Below are 21440 nucleotides of genomic sequence, written 5' to 3'. Positions count from 1 at the left end.
CACCTCTGCACACCCCAGCAAATTACCACAGACAACAAAATCTACAGTAACTCTCCAGGTTTCTAAAGACCACTATGAACAGTGAGGAACAAACAACTCAATTGAGTTTCCAAAAGCTGGTATCTTTTCAAGTTAGAAAACTCTTTTCTTAACTTTCATGTTCTTTTCTGAAGTGATTTAGCCGAAAATGAAAATAAGCAAAGGAACATCAAGAAAAAGTCAATGTGCTTTACATAATATGCAACAACTCAGCTAAGTTGTTATCTATCATAATAATCACTAACTTTTTCAACTGATTCAAGCAGAATTCTTCCCTCTTGTGCACAAGTCATCAGAAATTTATCTCTGTCTTCCATTCACTTTTAAAAATAAATTGCATCAGTGGCAGAGGGGTTTCCCTAGTCTTGTATATCAGAAAAAGAGCATTTATTTCTCAGGGTATTCTGGATATGTTACATACCAAAAAAACACCACAAACCTATAAACCCATGTTAAAATGCTAAAGTACATATTCCTTCCTTTAGCATAAGCATAATTTTAAATAAGGAAACATACCCTCTGCAGCATGGACTCTGACCAGGCATAGCCATTGTGTTCTACTGCCCACTGCAGTATAGTTCCCATAATACACAGCATGACATCAGACTGCAGAATATTAACCAGACTTGCAAAAAGTGGACAGAAAGGAGGAAGAGCTGGCGGTGGAAGTGCTGAAAGAGAAATTTGTGTGTTTGATATTTCAGCATCTCTAACATTCGCAACACTCATATAAAATGTCTGACTTTCAAACAGCTTAACCCAAGACAGTTTACAGTTGCTTAATAAAGAGTATTACAAATAACAGGCTGTAACATTCAACATGGCTTGCATGTAACAGAAAAGCCAAAGGAATAAGCTATTCAGAAGGCTGGTTCCATGACGGATCAGATTCCTGTCTACAACCAGGGAGACATAAGGAAAATTGCTACATTTTGAACCGATTTCTGGCTAGCTCAAGAACAGGATGTTTGTCTAAGTGTCAGGGCAATGCACAGTGTGATAGGTGCTTCCCTCTTCTCCCATCTTCTCTCAAAGAGAAATACCTGTATCTTCTCTGTTCTGTCTTTTCAGCTTTCTTTGCGCTTCCTCTGCCTGAAATAGAAGAATGATTCCAGTATGATTCAAGAGCTGTACAAATATAAAACTAAGAAAAAAGCATTCATGCTTTATTGAGTTGTTATTGTTTTTTCCCAGCCTTAACTACAGTAAGAAAGCTTCCATATCTTTTCAGATTGTCTTGCATTCTACTTGTAAAGTAGGGTATGCATCTTCAAAATTAATCTTTCATCTTAAAACAGCCTGGATTATTTCTCTCTGGTCTGAGCTAAAATGGTAATTTCCATCATGGTAAGCAAAAATACAGGTTGTTTAAATACTTTCAGTAAAGTAAGACTTAAGAATGCCCACAGACAAGCTCCTGAAGGCCCACTCATTTCACCTGCTCTGTATAGGGCAGAGGATCTGGTGGCACAGAAATCACTGCAAAATCTTGGGCAAATTTTGTTAACATTTCCAAATACATCAACCTTTAATAGTTAACTTTCAACCAGTTGATAATACTTCTTCACAGAATTACGCTTTGGAAAACAAACAAACAAACAAACAAAAAAAAAGCCACAAAATAAAACGCAGGAAGTTACATTACTAGTTACCTTTGATTGCTCTGCCCTTGAAAAGTGATAGAAATAGAGATTGAAGTTCCTGGCACATTCTGGTTTTAATTCATACAGCCCTCTGCCTGTTAATCCAGGTTTCCTACAAAAAAATAAAAACAACAGCAATCAACAAACAACACCAATTTATGCTCACTGGTTATTAACATGTGAGCATAAATGGTTACACCTAGAACAGCTAAGTAACTCTGCTCAATAGGCATTCTAGAAATCAAGTCACAGTATTAAGAACGATGCACACAAGTAAAGCCATGGGTAAACACCACGACCCAGCCCCCTTTCTTCTATTCACTCATTTTCACTAATTTAGATATTCCATTTTTAAAGCTGAAATAGTAGACTAAAGGGAAACATACTTGAAACATGCCACTTCTTCAATCACACTTTCCATTCCCGTCTCTCTGTTCTCCTACATTGAGTGAAAAGGCAAGACAGCGTGTTACCATAGTTCTTGAATTACATTCAAATATCATACAACACTAGATAAGCATGCAAAACAATTGTAGTGCAAAGTCATTTTACTGGCACTCAAGAGAACGTTAAAGCATGTAACATGAAAACATATTCAGGAATACCGTCTTTGCAAAAAAATATTTTTAAAAACTCATGCCATTTTAAGCGCTTGATTTTTACTGTTTTTCCCTGTCATAATAAACTTCGACATAGCATCAACAGAAGAAGACTCTAAGTTCGCTTACTCAGTTTACTTAAGGAATACACAATCAGTATTTCTTGTTTCTAGGCCTTTTAAATGAAATATATATAGGAAAGCTAAAAAGACAAGTCACTGAAAAAACAACCACAAAAGGCAGCAGGAAAAATCAGCTCAAAATCAATTTCATATACAAATTACCTTTTATTATTCCTATCCCTTTCTTGCAATACATATTCACAGCAGTTAACAGGCTGAGGAAAAATTATTTAAGACTGAGAATACAATTTAGAACTCTAGTTTAAATGCTGGTGTATTCTTTCATCCAACTTTAAATTATTTAAAAAAAAAAATAATGCTACCCTAAAATTTTACTTTAAATTGTTTAAGTTTGAAATATTTAGAACAATGAAAAATATTTCAGAATTTATCATTAAAAGTACTACCAGTATAGTAAAAAAATAATTTTTAAATTTTGACTGCCTTCTGAAGTGATATTTAAAAGTATACTTGGAAAATATTCTAAAAAACCCAAAACAAAATAACAAAAAAAGAAAACAACACAACAGAAAACTTGTGTATCCTACATAACAACTCATACCAGAATTCAGACAAATGTTTCTGTCCATGCAAATGAAGCATTTCTGTTACACAAATCGCTAGTGTCTGGTTCCATTTCTTTTCAATTATTGTTAAGCTTTTAAATATAACAGCTTATATATCTGGATAGTTCTAACAATCCATTTCCATACATCTATTCAGGGCTTACAAGCAGACTGCAGAGACTGTTGGCCAGATGGCCTGATAAGAAACAGTATTAAAAAGAGAACAGAGCTGAAGAAGCTCTCAGTCTCCTGCCTCTTTCATATGTTGTTTCTTCTTCTTTAGCTCTTTCCTACTTTCTCCATGACAACTATTAATCTGTATTCATGCTAACCTTGCTCTTAGCATAATCATGCTGCTCCCATTCCACACTAAGGGGCGTAAGAAAAATTTTCAGCAATCAGCCTTACAAAGTTGAACTTGCTTTCTCCCTTGTCCCAAGTTACTTACATCTTCAGGCAATGCCTTTACCAATTCACTGTGAGCCATTGGCCTGATGCTCAGCTGATGGATGATCTCTCGTTTGATTTCATCTGTTGCATTTACTTGTCCTATTCCAGAAGTGAATCTTTCACCTGTAAAGATAAAATATAACCTTTTTTAAGATTTTAAACATCTATTTATCTTCTTTTGCAACTCAAAGGAAAAGACCAGAATATAAGCCTCTTCTGTGAAATCTTGTGTTCAGAACTGAACTGGAGATGACAGTGAAGAATGCTCATTCCAGACCATTAAAGAGACTAAAGTTAAAAATAAATTAAAATTGATTCTGAACTTACCAACAATCATTATAATGAGGTATAGCATCTCTTCTATAAGAGTGTTATTTTGTTGAACAACATCCTGAATTAAAATAAACAAATAAAAAAAATTTACATTTTTCAATTAAGGGTGAAAGAAATATTCCATGTGCTGAAAATATTTTTTCAGTGCTTTAAAACATTGCCTGTTTTCACACTTAGCACTCCCAAATTAAGCTATGCTGAAATGCAACCACAACTGCCTTAAACTTCTTAAACAATGCAAAAATTATGCATCCGTTTTTGATATCTACCAGTTTGACAGGTAAAATTATTTATGCATATTTCGAACTGGTCAAACAACATTAAAATCGGATACGTTTTGCTTTTTTATTAAGAAATCGCACAGTCTCCATACAACAGCATCTGATACACCTTTGAAAACAAAATTGCAGATTTTCCATTGCAGTACTATATAAAATACCTTGTTAGTATTTTCTGTGCTAAATCTTTTGCCATAGTCTGGAGTACTAAATATCTGATAAAGTTCAAAGCGACTCAGCATTATCATCAAGAAGTGATTTGGATCCATCATAGACACACCTGTCTATTGAAGAAAAAAAAGTATTATAAACAGAAAATAGATTGGGTGTTGTAGCATGTTTGTGTATTTATATATGACATTCACAATATATTCTTTATGAAAACCATTAAACCATTCCCCTCTGTATCCTGGGCATGAAGATTTAATTACTTAAGTTTACTCTCTTCCGATTCCAATAACACAAGAGACAGCACGTTTGACAAGCAGGATCCTATGCTTTATCAATAATTTCTGATGCCCTTTTAAGAGTAAAGTATTCAGGGTTATTCCTTTTATCTCAAATACTCTAAATGAAATTCAGCAAAAGACTTTTGGTTGGTTGCTTTTGTCTCTACAATCCTGTTCCTGCTGGCTCAATTTTTAGACAGCATAAGATCACTTTGTATGTAGCACAAAGATTTTAAAAACAAACTCCAATGCTCAAAACAAAGGCTGACGACTTCAGCAAGACCTCCCAAACCTTCCTGTAAAGAGGAATATTAATGTTTCCAGGGAGCCACAAACATTTACTTCCATTTCTGAAAACTACTGGCCAAAGTTTTTTTCCTGTGTAATAAACAATGTATCTAAGTTAGCCAATTATAAATATTTGTTGTTAGTTTACTATTGCTAATGGGACCATCTGTGAAACTGAGTAATTTCCAACAAAACTGAAGGATATCTACCCAAATGGGCAGTTGCAGATGATTATTAAAAATGAGAGGCAGATCAAGCCTCAGGGAAGTATGTCTGAAAGCAGAAGTAACTCAGGCCATATGCATTGTATTGGGTACTGATAACTCTAGGTAAGCCTGGAGGCACTTGCTGAGAAAAGACTTTCCTATCCAGGTGAACTACACACCCCAACCTTCAGATTTTAGCTTTCATCACTCTCAGTGTAGAAGTATTGTATCAGACCTCTTTGTGCCAGAGCTAAGTAGACTGCCAGATTTGAAAATCTCTTCTGAAGGAACAAAATAAAACTACTATATGGGGTTCCACTTTCTATCCAGCCTTTTAGATGCCAACCTTGAAGGCAGGGACAAGAGGCAACACAAACATTGAGTACATTACTGAAGAACTGCAGACTCACACAACTGCCGGTACAGCACAACCCATTAGTTAAAGTATTACATTCTTAAAGATGCAATATTACATATATGTCACACAGAAAATTCTGCGCTTTCCACAGTATTTTTGCAAAACAAGGATTACAATAACAGTATTTTCTTTACCAATTATCCCATAAAGACACAGATATAATGAAAAATCGAAGTCATTCCACAAAAAATTACTTTTTTCCTTGACATTAAAAGGTTCTGATGGAGCTGAAAACAAACCCCACACATATCCTGAAAATGCTTGATAAAAATGCAAACTGGTGCATACGTTTACCTGAAGCATTACGATGTCCTTGTCAAACATCTCCCTCCTGCACTTCACATTATGATAGTAATAAATCTGAAATAGAAAAAAAAAAAACAAACCCAAACCACAATAACTAGCAAACATCATATTTAATCTAAACATTTTCATTCTGGAAAAGTAAACTTTGTTATACAGTATTAGCAAAAAAAATGAAACTGTGATTTGAAAAAAAATGCATTTGTATGCAAAAAACATTTTTATATAGCATAAAATAAGCACAGTTGCTGTCTGGCTTGTATTGATCTAATGTCTAAATTGCACACAGTTAGAAGGAAAAATCTTGTGGACGTGTTTGGGCTACATTTTAATGTATCTATTTGTTTAGCAATTAACTGGAATTCTCAGGAGAGAAAGCCCTTGCAGTTGGAGAAATGTTCGTTCTTTGTTCTACGAATTACTCTGTAATTATTTGAGATATCATATTTCAGGAATTGCCAGTTTCAGCAAAATACTAGTATCATGATAGAACCACACTTAACTCAAACCATCATGCGAGTGAACTCAACAGTACTAAGCAGCAGCAACACTGCAATCAGAGCATGGCACTGAAATGTGGGAACAGTTGATTCTACCACAATTAAGGATAAATAAAGAGGGCTGTCAAGTTTCTACCCGGGACTGGGAACAATCTTCATTGTGCCAAACCTTGCTCTAGAGACACACCATTTCTCACCAGATTTACAGGGAAGAGAGGTAGGCATGCCTTCCCTCTCTTCCCCACACTAATAATCCAGACATATAGATGTCCGCTCCTACCTTCTGAGAAAACACCCAAAAGGAGCTCACTGAACACGAGCTATCCATAGACAAAGTAAAGAGAAAGGACTTCCAGACTGTGGGAGCCCTATTATCTAAACTAAACCAGGCTCTTAACTTCAAGATGCTGACAACCAGGGAAATTAACAGAAAGACTTATTTCTCCATCCAAAGCTATGCTGAAGTTTTAGATTTGATGTGACTACAGTACAACTGTACATAATTAGAGCTCCTTCTGGTTTAATAATGACAATAAAGGACATGACCTTATAAACATTCTTTAGGTTAAGAGGCAAGAAGTGTCAGAATATAACGTTTGAGCAGCTTAATTCAGCCTCCTAGTACACACGCACTGCAATTATCTAGTGAAGATGGGGGCTTGTAGGAGAGAAAAAAGTTTCCTGAAAATAAATCAAGCTAACACCCCACAGAAGTAAAGCCTATTTCTGTTGTAATCTCTGTCTTGCTGAGAAAATCACTTTAGACTATCACCCCGGTGGGCAGCCCTGACATTACAGTACCCATTTTATAGTCATTATGCTTGAAACACCTAAAACCTAACTCGTATACACACAGAGAACAAACTTTAGAGATGGCTGAAGCTAGTCTCCAGGAGCATGAAAGAAGTTTGAGATAAACCCCCAAAAATACTCAGTTCTACACTGGTTCTCATGCTTCTGTGTGGTCTTTTGATTTCAATTACTTTATAAACATAAATAGTAATAATATCTTAACACTACGTATTTTTATATTTGAGACACTTTTATGTGAAGGTGATGAACGCATTGCTAGAAGACGCACAGATTAATTGTGCATTTCATGCTGCCGTTGAACAGCATACAGTAAAAAGGCTGGGAATCATTAACTGCATTATACTAAAACATCTTTATGAACAGAGCACTAAGTTCACTGAGCTCTGTAGCAGTCCTGAAACATAAAAGCAACTTCTGACTAAGAAATCAAAGACCAGATTAAAAGCATAAATATTCAAATGATGAGTGACAATATAAATTCCTACCTCATGCTGCCTTCCGTAAGATTCACGTAAGTGAAATTTGAAATCAATACAGAATGGGAAGGTTTTGAGGTCCAAAATTATCTTGGGGTCATTAGCAGAAAGCAGTGATTCTACAGCTACTAGGTACTTACCTGATTAACGAGAGAGAACCCATTTCTTCTCCACATCCCTGCATGCACCTGGGCACAGAGGACTAGGCATCGCAAAGGATGTTCTATTAACATGGGCGGGCTAAGTTCACTCTGCATTAAACAAATGTAATATTTTGATATATACAGAGAAAATAAACCAAAATGGGACTGAAATTAAAGCGGATTATATTTGTGATCATTAAAATATTTTGTCAATACAAAAGAGAATCAAATCCAACACACATATTACGGAAGTTTGATAAGCCTATTCATGATCTACCCAACTGTTGTTAACAAATCTTACATTCTCCCTTTGCTCCACAGAAGTATTCCATAAGAGCTTTAGTTTGTTCTTAAAGACCATAGTAAGTTTGCTATTGTAAAACATCAACAACATCAATAACATTGTCATTTGCTTTCTTTCATTCAAAGGTTAAGTACTTCTTTCAAAAGACACTGAGATTTTTTTCTCCCAGTTATGTTTTCTCCTCTTTTAATTTATCTTTTTCTTTTTAACTTCCCCTTAAATAAACAGCATATCAATAAGAACATGCAAGAAGCAAGAAACAGCTGGGGAAGAAAATTAGAATCTAGGCCAAAGAGAAGGAATCAGATCCTGCCAGGGGCTCCTAACAACAGTTTCTACTACAAAAAGAAGGTAACTGTACACAAAGAACAAAATACAAACCTTAAACTTAAGGCTTAAGAGAGTAATAGTGATTGCTTATGCTCCAGTCATGAATATCTAGATCTTAATATTTTTAAAGGTAATTTTATCTACTAGTCTCTCTACACAGAATTCCTAGCAAAAACATCCTTTGCTTTATTTAATAATATCTTACACTTACATGACCAATTTCACATTCAGCATTAATTATATTTAATGACTATGCTACATTTAATTACATACCAGGGGTAGCAGCTCTGGAAACTTATATGCCACTTCAGTTTTACTCAGCAAAACATGCAAGCCTACATAAATACATGAAACAAATACATACATAATATTACACATAGCATTTTATATAATCCAAGTGGGACAAAAAAGGTCATCTAATTTACTATCAGATCTTTTTCTGGACACAGTTGCAAGTAAGTCTGCAGATTTAACACTCTGAAGACACACAGCTACTTCCTGAAGAGATACATTACAAAGCACACATTTTAGGAGAATTAAAGTTTTCCCAATGTATCTGTATAAAACTTATACTTCAAGTGAGACAGTTTGCCTTTCTTTTGACTCTGTCATGTCCCTCAGCAACAGTCAACAGCCCTTGGTCTATAGGGACAAATTATCAACAACAGATACCTCGTCCTTTCTATCAGGCCTTAGAGGTTTATCAAATACCTCAGGAACTACAAGACCCCTACAAAATACGTAAGTGTTCTCTGGTTTGCTTTCTTTGCTTAAAGATTGAAACATTCAGTTATTTGATGCTGAGCTGCATAGTATTTCATCTAAGAATTACCTTTTTGACTTCCTTACGTATTTTTATCACATAACTTTCTGATTCTGTAAACTAAAACTCACCAACCTTTTCTCAATACAACTGATGAACAAGATAGGCCTAATAGAGAAAGACACCGCTTAATTTTCTGGTGACACATCTGTTTGATAAATCTGCTCTCTAATACAATGTTGATTAGTCTATTCAATCTGACAGCTAAATGTATCTCAAAACAATGAACTACAGTCCATATTTGGTGGCATTTCTTTTGCATCACTCAACTGGCAAAAGCAGCAGTAACACCCTACAACACAAACCACCAACAAATCCAGAGGCATGAGAATCTCCCCCAGGCCTGAGAGGGTACCATCATCTTCACTGCTTAGAAACATTTTGCCTGAAGGCTATCAAACAGCTAGAAAATGGGCCAAATGCATCCCATTCAGGCTTTAAAACTGTTGTGTGGTTCCTTATGGACACACAAATACAAAATCACATTTACACATTTTCAATTTCCTGAAATATTTTTAAACTAGTTCATACCTGCAAGTAAACGAGAAACTGGAAGATGAATGCTAACTTTTTCCTGAGAAACACAGTATCTGATGGTCTCAACTGAATGTCCACACATACTGAGAACAATAGGCTGTTCTCCATCAGTAAAACCACTATGACACTGCATCAACACAGTCAGGCATTTCTTGTAGGCTTCAATTAACACTTTTTCCTAAGAGAAAGATCATAGTTTACAAGATTATGAAAAAAGAGGTCTGCAAAATAATACAGCCAACAAAAAAAGTTTAATGGATTTGGGGTTTTTACCTTTATTAACAGTCCTGCAAAATTAATATAAGCAATTCAACAAAAGGAGCTGAACTAAGGGGATAACAGACTGAGAAACTCATATCAGTATGTCTGATCAGAAAAATACCCACTAGTATTTATTTTTTTTGTAACTGATATGGGAACTTTCTGGGCAATTACCATGCTAGGCTAGCAAAGCCTGCACATTAACTAACAGTGATAGACTCAAACCAGCTTGAATGTTCAAATATTCTAGGATCACTTGTTACACAGGCATATTTTACCATGCTGAATCTCTGTACTTTAAAAAAAAAAAAAAAAAAAAATCAAACCAAAACGAAACAACAACTTGAAACATTTATGAAGTAGAAACTTCAGGCAGCATTTGGTAGATCCAGAGCTTACTCCTCTATTCACCCTTCTGATAGTGTTTTCATTATCACACCTTTCAGATGTGTGACAGAACTGTCTCTGCAATATTTTTTAAAAGGCTTAACCATGTCCTTATGAATTGGTCAGGCTGAGCCATAAAAATATGTGTTTAAATACAGAAAATATTTGTGCTTGCTCAGAATATAAGATGCTGCCTTATGGTGCACTTGCGTTTAGCACAGTTGTTACACTTATTAATGTCTGGGTTCCTTACCCCTTCATATATGCACATGAAAAAAAATTCAGAAGGAACTTACATCTAATGCACACCAGTCCTGCATCATTGAAATAACAAGTGTTAATTTCATCTGCAATGTAAATGCTGCTTCCCATTCTGGTTCCATTTCTATGTGTTGTCCTACTTGACGAGTTATTGGATCCATACCCTAGAACAAAAAGAACTATGCATTTCTATCACTGAAATTCATTGACAACATTAGTGTGACAGACAGTGGTTACCTGTCCTTATAAATATAATGTTGCTACTAAGGGAAAATAGAAGCTTGGACCATCGGAGAAGGAATTATACACATTGAAATAATAACAAGAAAACAGACAGGAATTGAAAGAGAATACTAGGACAAGAAAGGTTTCAGACATGAGCTCTGTTTATTATTAACACCTGTAGAGATTTCAGTATTATGGTCAGTACAACACCATTTGCATACATAATATTGCATACACATTTTGGTTTTTGAACATATTTTCTAGGGATATTTTCTAGACAGTTAAGTTGTAATTAAAGGCTGGCTATTACAGTATCTAATCAGCTCTTGGCATAAGGAGAGAAAACGCAGCATGATCTGAGGATTACAATATATTCAAGAGACTACCGTAAACAAACAAAAGCTAAGTACTGAGAAAGGTATGCTACTGAAGTACTGCAAAATGGGAGTGATTCTGACTTATACCTTACTGATCATAGAGTCAATCTGCCCTTGTAAAAGCTGCACTGCTTTTAAAATATTCCTCTTAAGGAAACATAGCACATGAAAAGGCTGGGGAAAAAACACACAGTGAAGAGGTCTGTCTGTCAGGAACTATATATTCCTCAAGACAACTCTGCTGACACTGGAGTAGTAACTGGAGCTCTTGCTATGAGGGAAAGTTGATTAAGGTGGACCATATTTCGCTGACACAACTAATTGTGTCTTGTCTGACTCTGCAACTGCAAAATATGCTCAAAATGACAGTTTTCTTTTTGAACCACTCTTTTATTGATCTCTCTACAACAAACTAAATTTTAAAAAAGTTAGGTAAGATGTTATGTTTTAGGAAAACATGATGACTCCAAAAGTTATACCACATTGAAGTTATAAAGTGGAGAGTACATTAAATTTCTTCCATTTTTATATCATGATAGCTAACTTCCTGCTTTAATTTTGCAAAATTTTGTAATTCACAGATTTACATACCTGCATACATTTGAGTAACTCTAAGAAGGCATCAAAACCCTCTAGGAACTTGTGCCTCAAGTCATCTGACCACTCAGTTGGCTTACTTATCAACACATACCTGGGTACATTAGAAAGATGCAAGTGTTAATTTTATTTTATTTTTTTCCTCCTCAATTGATCAAATCAGTGCATAGTTAATATACTTACTTGAGATCCAAAATAAGGCTCTGAACACGCCTGAATTTGAAAGCCTGCAGAGCAGTGTAACGTTCAAACTGAAACCTGCCTTGGATGTCACGGTGCCTTAAGTGGTCCATAAAAGTTTTGATGATAGTGGTCATGAGATTTTCTTCTGTTATTAGCATTCGAGCCTATGCCAAAGTACATTGAAATTTGCTGTAATTAACAGACACAGCTAACAAGATTTTCACACTGCACCGTGAAGTTTATAAATACATGAATTTTTATCCAAAATAGTTACATCAATAATTAAAAGAGAGGAATATATTGAAAGCCAATCTTCCAAACATTCACAGAAGAAAAAAAAAGTAATCTAGCCAGAAATTATCATAATCCAGATCTCTTTCGTCAGATCCCAAACAGAAGTTTGACTATGGTTAGGCCTCTGCTAAACTATGTAATTATGACACAAGACATACATTATTATGTGTCTTATAATTATCTCGTACCTCCCTTTAAGTACGTATTGTCTCCTCTCATATAATTTAAGTATGAGCCCTTTAGGGGACTGACAGCCCTTCTGTTTTCTGTTTACAAACTGTCAACCACTGTGGTGAACAGAGAATCTTCTGAACTGCTAAAGAACTATATAGTGCAATTTCCACATAGGAATTACATGAAATGACTCACAATTCTCCTCAAGGGCTACTGCATATATCCATGTGTTGTAGGAAACAAATCAACAGGCATCACCAAGTCTGATGAAAACAGTCTTCCACACCCAACACCACAACAAAGTAGGAGGCGCTAAGAAATTACTGCCATCTCCTACTTGTGTGCTCTTCCAGAACTTCCCCATTCTGTTAGTTCTCCAAGGTAAATGGAATGAGTCCTGAAGTTCTTGGAGCTCATGAGAATTTTATTATGTGGCTGGTAGATTCAAGAAGATTGGACACCCTGATCTACCTCAACAACACTGTGGTTGTTAACTAGAGCTTCTGGGTTCTACAGTTGCTAATAATACCCCAAAATACAGTTCCTAAAATGCTACTGCAGGGGGCAGAAATCTAATGGTTAACATTTTCCACCAAAAGATCCACCAACACAACCACGCATCTTCCCTCAAACCAAAAAGCCTCAGTTACTTGGTGGTTCAAATTCAAATTACTAAAATCAGTTTGAAAATGTTACTGGGGGGCAGTGGGGTGGTTTTACATTCTTCAACTCATTCAGTTAAGAATGAATGACTCTAAATATATCTAAAATAATTTTTAATTCATATGGTAGGAATTTATAATTACTTTCATGTCACCAGTCTATTCTATCCTTCTACAAAACAGTCAAAACCAATTTGCTTTACTTTTTTTTTTTTGCATGCTTTTGAAATGGAAAACACTTAAAAGGGACACTACAATTATTCCCCTCTAAGGAAATATTTTAAATTCCTTTTTTTAAAAAAAAATAATATATTAATACACATACTCCACCACTTCATGTACCAAAGGAAGAAATAACACCATAACCATTTGAATAACACTAGTTGGTTAAGTCTAAGTCTGAACATTGGCAACATGCTTGTTGACAGCATTAAAATTAAAAGATGTAACACAATATTGCCCTGAACCATGGAAACAAAATCCTGAGGTCCTGTTGAATTCCCATGATAACATCCACCCCTAGGAAACTAAAAAACAACTTTACTCAGTATCATAACTGCCATGCTAGTGTTGAATTTCAGAGCTCAATCAAGCTGATTCAACTTGGAAGAATTCAGAAGCATTCATTTTCTAAACAATTCTGACTGAAAATCATACACTTATTTCCAATAGAGCTGCAAAGTTTAATTTGTCCAGTTTGTAATGCACGTACAGACTTATTTGGAGACTGGAGCAAAAAAAGACACTTTGCAAACAAGTAAAAGCTAGTGAAAGACCAGCAGAGTTAGTGAGCTGGGAGGAGTACCAGTGCCTGAAGCACTGTAACAAAAAAATAACTGGAAACCTAAAAGAAGGCATCATCCAAGTCCAAAAGTACTAAAGGAAGCAGGGAATATCATGAGACGATTCTTCCTTGCACATGTGATTGGAAAACTAACATAAAGTGGATCATTTTTAAAACTGCACCAGAGGTATACTCCAAAACTGTGATATGCAAAGCATAAAATAAACTTCTACAAACAGTAACTGTGGCTTGGTAAGATGAGGAATTTAAATGTTATGTGCGTGTGTCTAAATAAACATTTAAGTATCTCTCAAAAAAGTAAAAGAAAAATGTAAAAAGAAAAACTAAAAATACCCAGCCCACTCTGGGAAGTCAGACTCAAACTTCGCAATGCTGAATGCTTTAACATCTAAACCCACAGCAATGTATGCAAACAGTCTGACTGCTGTGCAGCAGCGGTGCCCTGCATTTCCATAGTAACGTTAAAGAAATCTGCAGTCTTGATTCAAGAACCTCAAGTGGCTTTTAACAAATAAAGATTTCCTTTTTTGGTCTTTTAGTACTTACAAGAGAAGGCACTGTGAATATCTGTATCGAGAGGTCAGCAATTGAGAACTCTCTGTCGTGGTCATCTTTCATAAAATCACTCTGCAATCGCTCATAGTTCTATTAAGAAGGAGGCAAAAAAAGGCAAGGAGTGCCAACTATCAGTTTTTAAAAGAAAGACAGGCACTACTCACCAGAGTAGGTACAGTGAAGAGTTGGACAGACAGAGCAGCCACCGATACTGCCCGTTCGTGATCATCCTCCATATAATCTCTCTGCAATTGCCGGTAATTCTAAACAACAAGGGGAAATTCACCTCTAATCCACACTGACCTGATTTTTTAATTTAAATGTCTGCTCTGGGAAACTTTAATGCCATGATAAAGGGAAGAGTAGCGTTTACAGCTTATTATATAGGTAGTTTGTACAAATAACATGACAATGTAATCTGCTCACAAGTGAGATCTATCCACTCTCCTTTTCACAAAAAAGGCTAATATTTTATTTTCTACTCAAAAAAGTTATTTGTCTTCAGTAAAGTGAACAGAATTTTGCCGTGATGATTTAAACATTTCAAATACTAGTTACTGCAGAAACATTAATCGGCATAACTGAATTTCAGCACTATTTCTGAGTAGTGCTGTAACAGCTTACACCTCAACAATGAAAAGCAATTAGCTCTTAAGAAGTGATAGCCTGCACAGTTGACGGGGAAGGCAAAAACATCTGAACTGCTTTAGTTCTGGGGAGCCTGGAAAGTCCATTTTCTTCCCAGGAGATGAGATGCCATTACAACTAATATTTTGAAGACAGAAATAAGGTAGTCAGCATTTCATTTCAACTTTTCGCTTTCAAAAAAGGAAAAAACCCCAACCTGGATAACAGTTTATTTGAAGCTCTGTATGCTAACTAAACTCTCTTCACTAGACAGCTGAAGCATTTAAAGGCTCTTTTTAAGAGAACTACTTACTCTTGCAAAGCGGATAGCAAAAAGTTTCTTGTATTTCAAATCCATTAGTAGACTGCTCATGAATAACTGGTGGTACACATTTCTAGCTCCTGTCAAGAAAAATGAATGAAATATTGCATGTCACTATTTTCTGTCAACGTATTATGGAAACATAGAAAAGTAAACTTTTACATAATGAGGTAAGTGTGCATTTCAGAGCAAAAGCTGCTTTGATGAAGTCTGTCAGGTAAAACAAAATTCTGCAAGTGCCATTATTTATTACTCCTGTATAAGATAACACAGAGCTGTTGAATGGGAGCATAAACCTTCAAATATAAGTCAGGTCAAGCAGACAAGACTAGAACTCCATTACACCTCAGGATAAACAAAGCAGGGAAAAAAGGACCTGCTATTATGAGAGGTCCTGTGAACTGCAATAAATTTTGCTAGTTGTGAACAACTCTCCAAAACAGTCAGCGCTCTGAATTTCTAGTTTGTTTCAGCAGCATCTCAGAAAATATTATCAATACAGATGAGAACTGACTGTATGTAGCTTGGAAACACATGCACATATGTACCACTTCTTTCTGTAGGTCACTTTTAAGTCAAAAGCCATTATGCTGCTTTCTTAATACAGAGTAACTACGGAATATACGAAAAAGTAGAGAAATATTCATGTTGAAATAGAAATGCAAAAGTTACTCCTTGCTTACAAAGACATTATCCTAACAAAAATGTTGTAATGGTCCACAAAAGCACTACCTTTCAGATCGTTAAATTTGCGGTTAAAAAAAGTAAAAATTCTGAGTGTCAGGAATTTATTCACACAAGATAAAAGTATTAGATAAAAAAAACCTAAAAGAATCATTTTCTCCATATTACATCCACCTTCCACCTTACTTCTTTCATTGCTGTTCCAAGAAGTTCCCAAGACAGACCACAAAGAGATGTTACTATTCTCTAGAATTTCTGTACCTCAGAACTGAAGAACAACATAAGATACCGGGGGGAGGGTAGCAATCTTCAAAATATTATATTAATGTTTAAATAAGGAAAGGACACATATATTGCGTCATTCTCTACATTCTCTTTGTGCTTCTCTTTCTTACACCTGGCCTTACATGCCCTTTCAGAATATCAAATCCGACACGGAATCCTTGAAGGAAAAGAAATACCTCCACTTCCTCAAAATTATACCCTTCTAGCCAAGCCCATTATATCAATCAGGATTTAAAAATTTTAAGGGCTCTAAAATAACACAACTGTAGTTTTCACTGAATGTTCTCAGAAGACTTAAGAATACCTCATGAACACAAACACAAGTCAAAGCAGAAAACCTCTGCCCTATCCCTTAAAAAGAGGCATTTTGGGAGATATGATATAGATGATGAGGTCCTATAAAGCAGACAAACCCCAAATCACTCTACTATTTACTCAATTTCCCTTAACTATCACTGTCATCTGTATATTCACGTCAGCCCTAATTTCAGACTATGTGGAAAAATTAGATCTAAATCCCATCTCCATATGGTCTCCTCATGTTCTTGTCTTCGATACATTTGGAATGCCTCATGAAGGGACAGAGTATAATAAATCAGGCAGTTCTACCTATAATACACCACAGTAAAAATGACCAAACATTAGCAGACACAGTAAAGGGAAAAAAAATTTACGCATAGCTTTAGTATTTTCCAGAAGTTTGAGAAAACTCACCTTTCCACAGTTTAGAATCATACAACATCAGCTTATCAACAAGAGAAGAATTTTCACAATCTGGCCCCTCCTGTAAACCAACCTGACACAATATTCGACGAAGGCCATCTTAATGAAGATAAATGATATAAGTTAGTTATAGCTTAAACACAAACTTGTACATTATTTTGACGTACTGGAATTTTCACAAGACACAGTAGAAGCCATAGGGCCCTCTTGTCCTGGACAACTGAATACAATTGCCCACCTTTTGCCAATAGAAACACAAATATTTTATACCTTGCAAGTTTCATACTAACCTTATGGAACATTAGGAACCTTGTGAAAATTGCCAAACAATTTATTTCAAAGTTACTAAATAAAAATGTGCTTTCTTAAAAGTGCTGCTGGCCTACTAATGTAAGAAATAATTATACAGTAGACGAATTTTCTAGGTTATAGTTTTCCTGTTTAGAGTTCTAGCAAAAGGAAAATATAATTCATATATGAAACAAAACATATACTCATATAGGAGTTTTTTTGTTTACACTTACTAGCTGCTATTATTTTAAAGCTTCTCTACATACTTTTTTCTAATGGAAAGCAGTAATAATTGTTATTATATGAACATATAAGTTATTATATGCTTGCAGGCAAGTCTGCATCTGCAACAGAACACAACACAGACATGCTCATATTAAGTGTTCAACCTAGCTCTGCACTGCAGGTAATGCATATTCACTAGCAAAACTATATTACTTACATGCATTAGCCCTTATTTCTGCACACTGCTTCGCCATCTCAGCTTCTTAAGTAGAGCTGACAGTGGCTCAGTGCCACCCATACCATACCGTGCGCTGCATGGTGCGGTTCTATACTGTCTGTGAACTCCTATAGCAGTCTGTTGGGGTTTTTTTTGCCTTGCAGAGTTCAATTTCAACTACTGTTATGAAGGGTAACAAATTAATGGAAGCTACAGCACTGTTCAACAAATGGCAAACAGATGTTTATTGCTGAAGAACTGATATTTGCTAAAAAGGATATGATAGTCAAGCTTGTGGCAAAGTTCCATAGTAAGGTTTTTACCTTTATTCACTGACAAGAGTTTGACATTCATTTCACAACAGTCATTCAGCCTAACTTTGTGGCACAGCAGAAGACCCTCCACCTGCCAATCACCCTTTGGTCAAGGACATTTAAGTGTAACCACCTAACCAGTGCAATTCTATCACCCCATGTTACAGATGAACAGTAACAGGGTTTGTTAAAAAGCTAAAAGAAACCAACTTTTTCTGAAGTGCATTTCACAAAACCAGACTCCAAAGTACATTGCAAGACTGGATCCCAAGGTGTAAGGCATTTCAAGTAGTTGAGCACACAGGTCACAGACAAAATGCATACTGCTTACCATCAAAGATTATTTTTGCTCTTCTGAATCATAAAGGAAACCGCATTTAATTAAGTGAACTTTGCAGAATTTCAGAAATGCCAAACACACAAATCAAACTACAAATTCAATGCTTTCATCTGTAATTTGATATTCCATTAACATATTCAAGTTACTTTTTTGCAACTGTAATTTAGTGCTGAAAAATAGTGACTTTGGCACCTGGCACAAGACTGGGTTTAAAGAAAACAAGAAAGACAGTGCCTGCCTACATGTTACACAAACGAAAATTTATCTCAGAAATTAAATATCTTCATGTCTCTCCTTCCTATTAATACCTATTATTTGCCAGCAACACTGGCAAATAGTTGCACAAAACGCAACCATAACTTTTCAAAAACTTGATTTATATATCTAAAAATTAACTTAGACAAACATACTTATCTTTCAAAAAAGATAACATGATACAGAGATCCTGTGGCTGAAATCTTGGCTAGTTTTTTCAACTATCAGTTTAATAAAACATATACAATCTCTGAAGAAATCTTGTACCTATGCAGAACATATACGCAATAATACAGCTGTGTGCTTTGCTAACAATTCTTATTAGCATTTACAGATGCATAGAGCAAAGTGCATTGGGAACTGTATCTACATTTCTACATACCAACAGTTTGACACACTTTCCTTTTATTTACCCTCATGCTCCTCATCTTCACAACCTTATGATTCATCAGAACAAAGGAAGAACCAAGTCAAAACAAACACAGAGCCTTTCCATACAAATGATGCTGTGCATCTTGACTCCTCTGAAGTAACCTCTTTTTAAACATCCGATTAATACTTTGTTGGCTTCTGTATTAACCCAAAACCCTCCACACATCCTTGCATTTTTTCTGTTGTTCTACTTAGTAAAAAATCTGAAGCAATCACTTTCATCATCATTCATCAAATTACTTCTGAATAATTTTGTTTTATCTAATCAGATGGGTTATTTTCAGCTTAGTGCATTCATTTAAAAAGAACTAGGGACTGAGAAATAGCTTGTTGACATACAGCATCTGACAGCAATTCTCAGCTTCTGTTCAACAGCAGCTACACAGAAAACAGTATCCAAAAAGACTAAGACTGGTAGCACGTTCATATGGAAGTTAGAACGCAGAACAGCACTCCAATAAGAGAAACTAGAATGAAGTCTGACAAGTTATTAATAGCTTTGCCTTATATATCACATATCTGAAATAAGTCGACAGAATTGCTTCAGGAATTCAGCTTGCCTCACATGTATTCTGTAACTTATCTCAAAAATTTCAAGTTTGCCTACCTGAATATCCAATAACACTGCCAAGCCAAGTTAGGAGTTTCAGACCAAAACTCTGATGTGCAACAATAGATGAATGCATAACTTGTACTTTCAATGGCTTTGTCTGACGACTGGTATTTCTCTTAAAAAGAAAAATGAAAAGGAGGTAATGAATATGTAAGTGAAGACTAGCATATATTTCTGCACAGAAACACAGCATTCTTATGATTAAGTGAAATAATATATAATATTAATACATATTCTAATTACTAACACGTACATAGGGAAGAAACAAAACTAAAACAGTCTCAACTTTGTTTATCCTGTTAATATTTGAAGGACCTCATTATGCAGTAAACGTGTTTAGGCCAATCCATTTTCCACTCTTCGTCTCTTATCAATGTAAACATTGATTTGCTGCATTTTACTGATAAGCAGTTCCACGCACGGCATAAGACAGCCATGCGCATTTGTTCCTCACAGTATGACATGCAAGTCACACAGCAGCCCTCCAAGGAGAGAAACTGATTGCCCATGGACTATTTTCAAAAGTACAAATTAAACATACAGAGCTAAAACAAGATAGAAAGTATCTCCCCACATCTCTGTGTTAGAAACCTTATTAGTTAGACATTACACACAAAAGCCATTTATTCTTTGACTGCATAGGTAGCAAGTTAAGAATATTGCACAACTTTCTCCTTAAAGGTATGTTAATATTTTCAAAATATCTTAAATAGTTGAAAGCCAGTAACTCTAGCCGCAGTATTTGTTTTGCAGTGGTAGCAGAATTATTCATGAACTATTTATTTCATATGATTAAGTACTGCATTGTAGCAGTTAAAGATTAAATAGAAAATATTATTCCCATGTCCTTACATGGAAGGACCTTGTAATACATAGATATTATGAATATATATACACATATACACACATGCAAAATTAAAGTGTATTTTTAGTTTTACACTTGGATTCAATCAGTAACTATTTCCATAGTTGTGGCTGTGAAAGATGCAAACAACTCCATACCATAGGAGAAAAATTAAACTTCACTGATCTGAACTGACATGTAATTCTAGAAGATTACACTTGAAGGTCTTGATCAAACTGTTTTCTAAACAGATAAATTGTCCAAGAACTCCTTTTTAGGAAATTATTTTGGGTGCAAGGTAGATCACAGTAGAAAAAGAACAAAAAGAAAAACAGAGCATAAGGCTGTATTTTGAAACTATTTAAATAAGCACAGTAGAGGTATCTCCAACACTTTGTATTATTAAAATATAAAGTCATTTCAGTAACAATATCACAAAACTCTGTAGCAAATTCTCTTTTCACTTAAGATGAAGCAAATAAGTAGATATTACTTACCACTATTACTTACCACTATTACTGATTTTGCTTGATCACAGTACTGAAAGTCTCCATATCGAACAGACCTACGTCCCTTGAAATTTGTAAAGAAGTAACATTACCACCAGCTTCTAAACAAGAAGTTCAAATGTTGTGTTTTACATTATTATAAAAGGTACAGTAAAAGTTTCAGATGCACATTAACCACTCTTTCATGCTATTTTCATTTTTTAAAGTACTGTACGTAATATTTGGATTTCCAAAATGTACCCTGTATTTTTTTAAAAGAAAATAAAATTACATCATATATGCAGTTACATGTTATACTGAATTTTCTGTGTATAATACTGTTTTTAAGATGTAACCATCACACTTCTTCAATTTAAAA

At 35.2% G+C, this 21440-nt stretch overlaps 1 protein-coding gene across 4 annotated transcripts in view; it reads right to left on the bottom strand.

Moving 5' to 3' along the window:
- The window catches only part of UBR2 (ubiquitin protein ligase E3 component n-recognin 2), a 60229-nt gene that overhangs the window by 22863 nt on the left and 15926 nt on the right, over nt 1–21440 (bottom strand). For 2 of the 4 annotated variants that reach the window (XM_042789296.1, XM_032989275.2), the window contains exons 7-25: nt 21084–21146; nt 19724–19844; nt 17034–17141; nt 15342–15430; nt 14393–14491; nt 11912–12075; nt 11723–11822; nt 10565–10693; nt 9615–9798; nt 8534–8595; nt 7624–7734; nt 5686–5751; nt 4192–4314; nt 3747–3810; nt 3418–3542; nt 2069–2121; nt 1692–1794; nt 1083–1131; nt 556–710 (exon numbers count right to left, since the gene is read on the bottom strand). In XM_042789296.1, coding sequence (XP_042645230.1) covers nt 556–710; nt 1083–1131; nt 1692–1794; nt 2069–2121; nt 3418–3542; nt 3747–3810; nt 4192–4314; nt 5686–5751; nt 7624–7734; nt 8534–8595; nt 9615–9798; nt 10565–10693; nt 11723–11822; nt 11912–12075; nt 14393–14491; nt 15342–15430; nt 17034–17141; nt 19724–19844; nt 21084–21146 — 1968 coding nt within the window. Of the gene's footprint in view, nt 1–555; nt 711–1082; nt 1132–1691; nt 1795–2068; nt 2122–3417; nt 3543–3746; nt 3811–4191; nt 4315–5203; nt 5320–5685; nt 5752–7623; nt 7735–8533; nt 8596–9614; nt 9799–10564; nt 10694–11722; nt 11823–11911; nt 12076–14392; nt 14492–14565; nt 14665–15341; nt 15431–17033; nt 17142–19723; nt 19845–21083; nt 21147–21440 lie in introns of those variants that run through there. The other 2 variants (XM_042789295.1, XM_042789297.1) reach the window with 2 other exon arrangements.

The sequence above is a fragment of the Tyto alba genome, unplaced genomic scaffold (genome assembly GCF_018691265.1).
Source record: "Tyto alba isolate M040663 unplaced genomic scaffold, T.alba_DEE_v4.0 Super-Scaffold_16, whole genome shotgun sequence".
Taxonomy (NCBI): domain Eukaryota; kingdom Metazoa; phylum Chordata; class Aves; order Strigiformes; family Tytonidae; genus Tyto; species Tyto alba.
The sequence above is the reverse complement of the archived record's forward strand: the minus strand, read 5'-3'. Positions and strand labels throughout refer to the sequence as shown.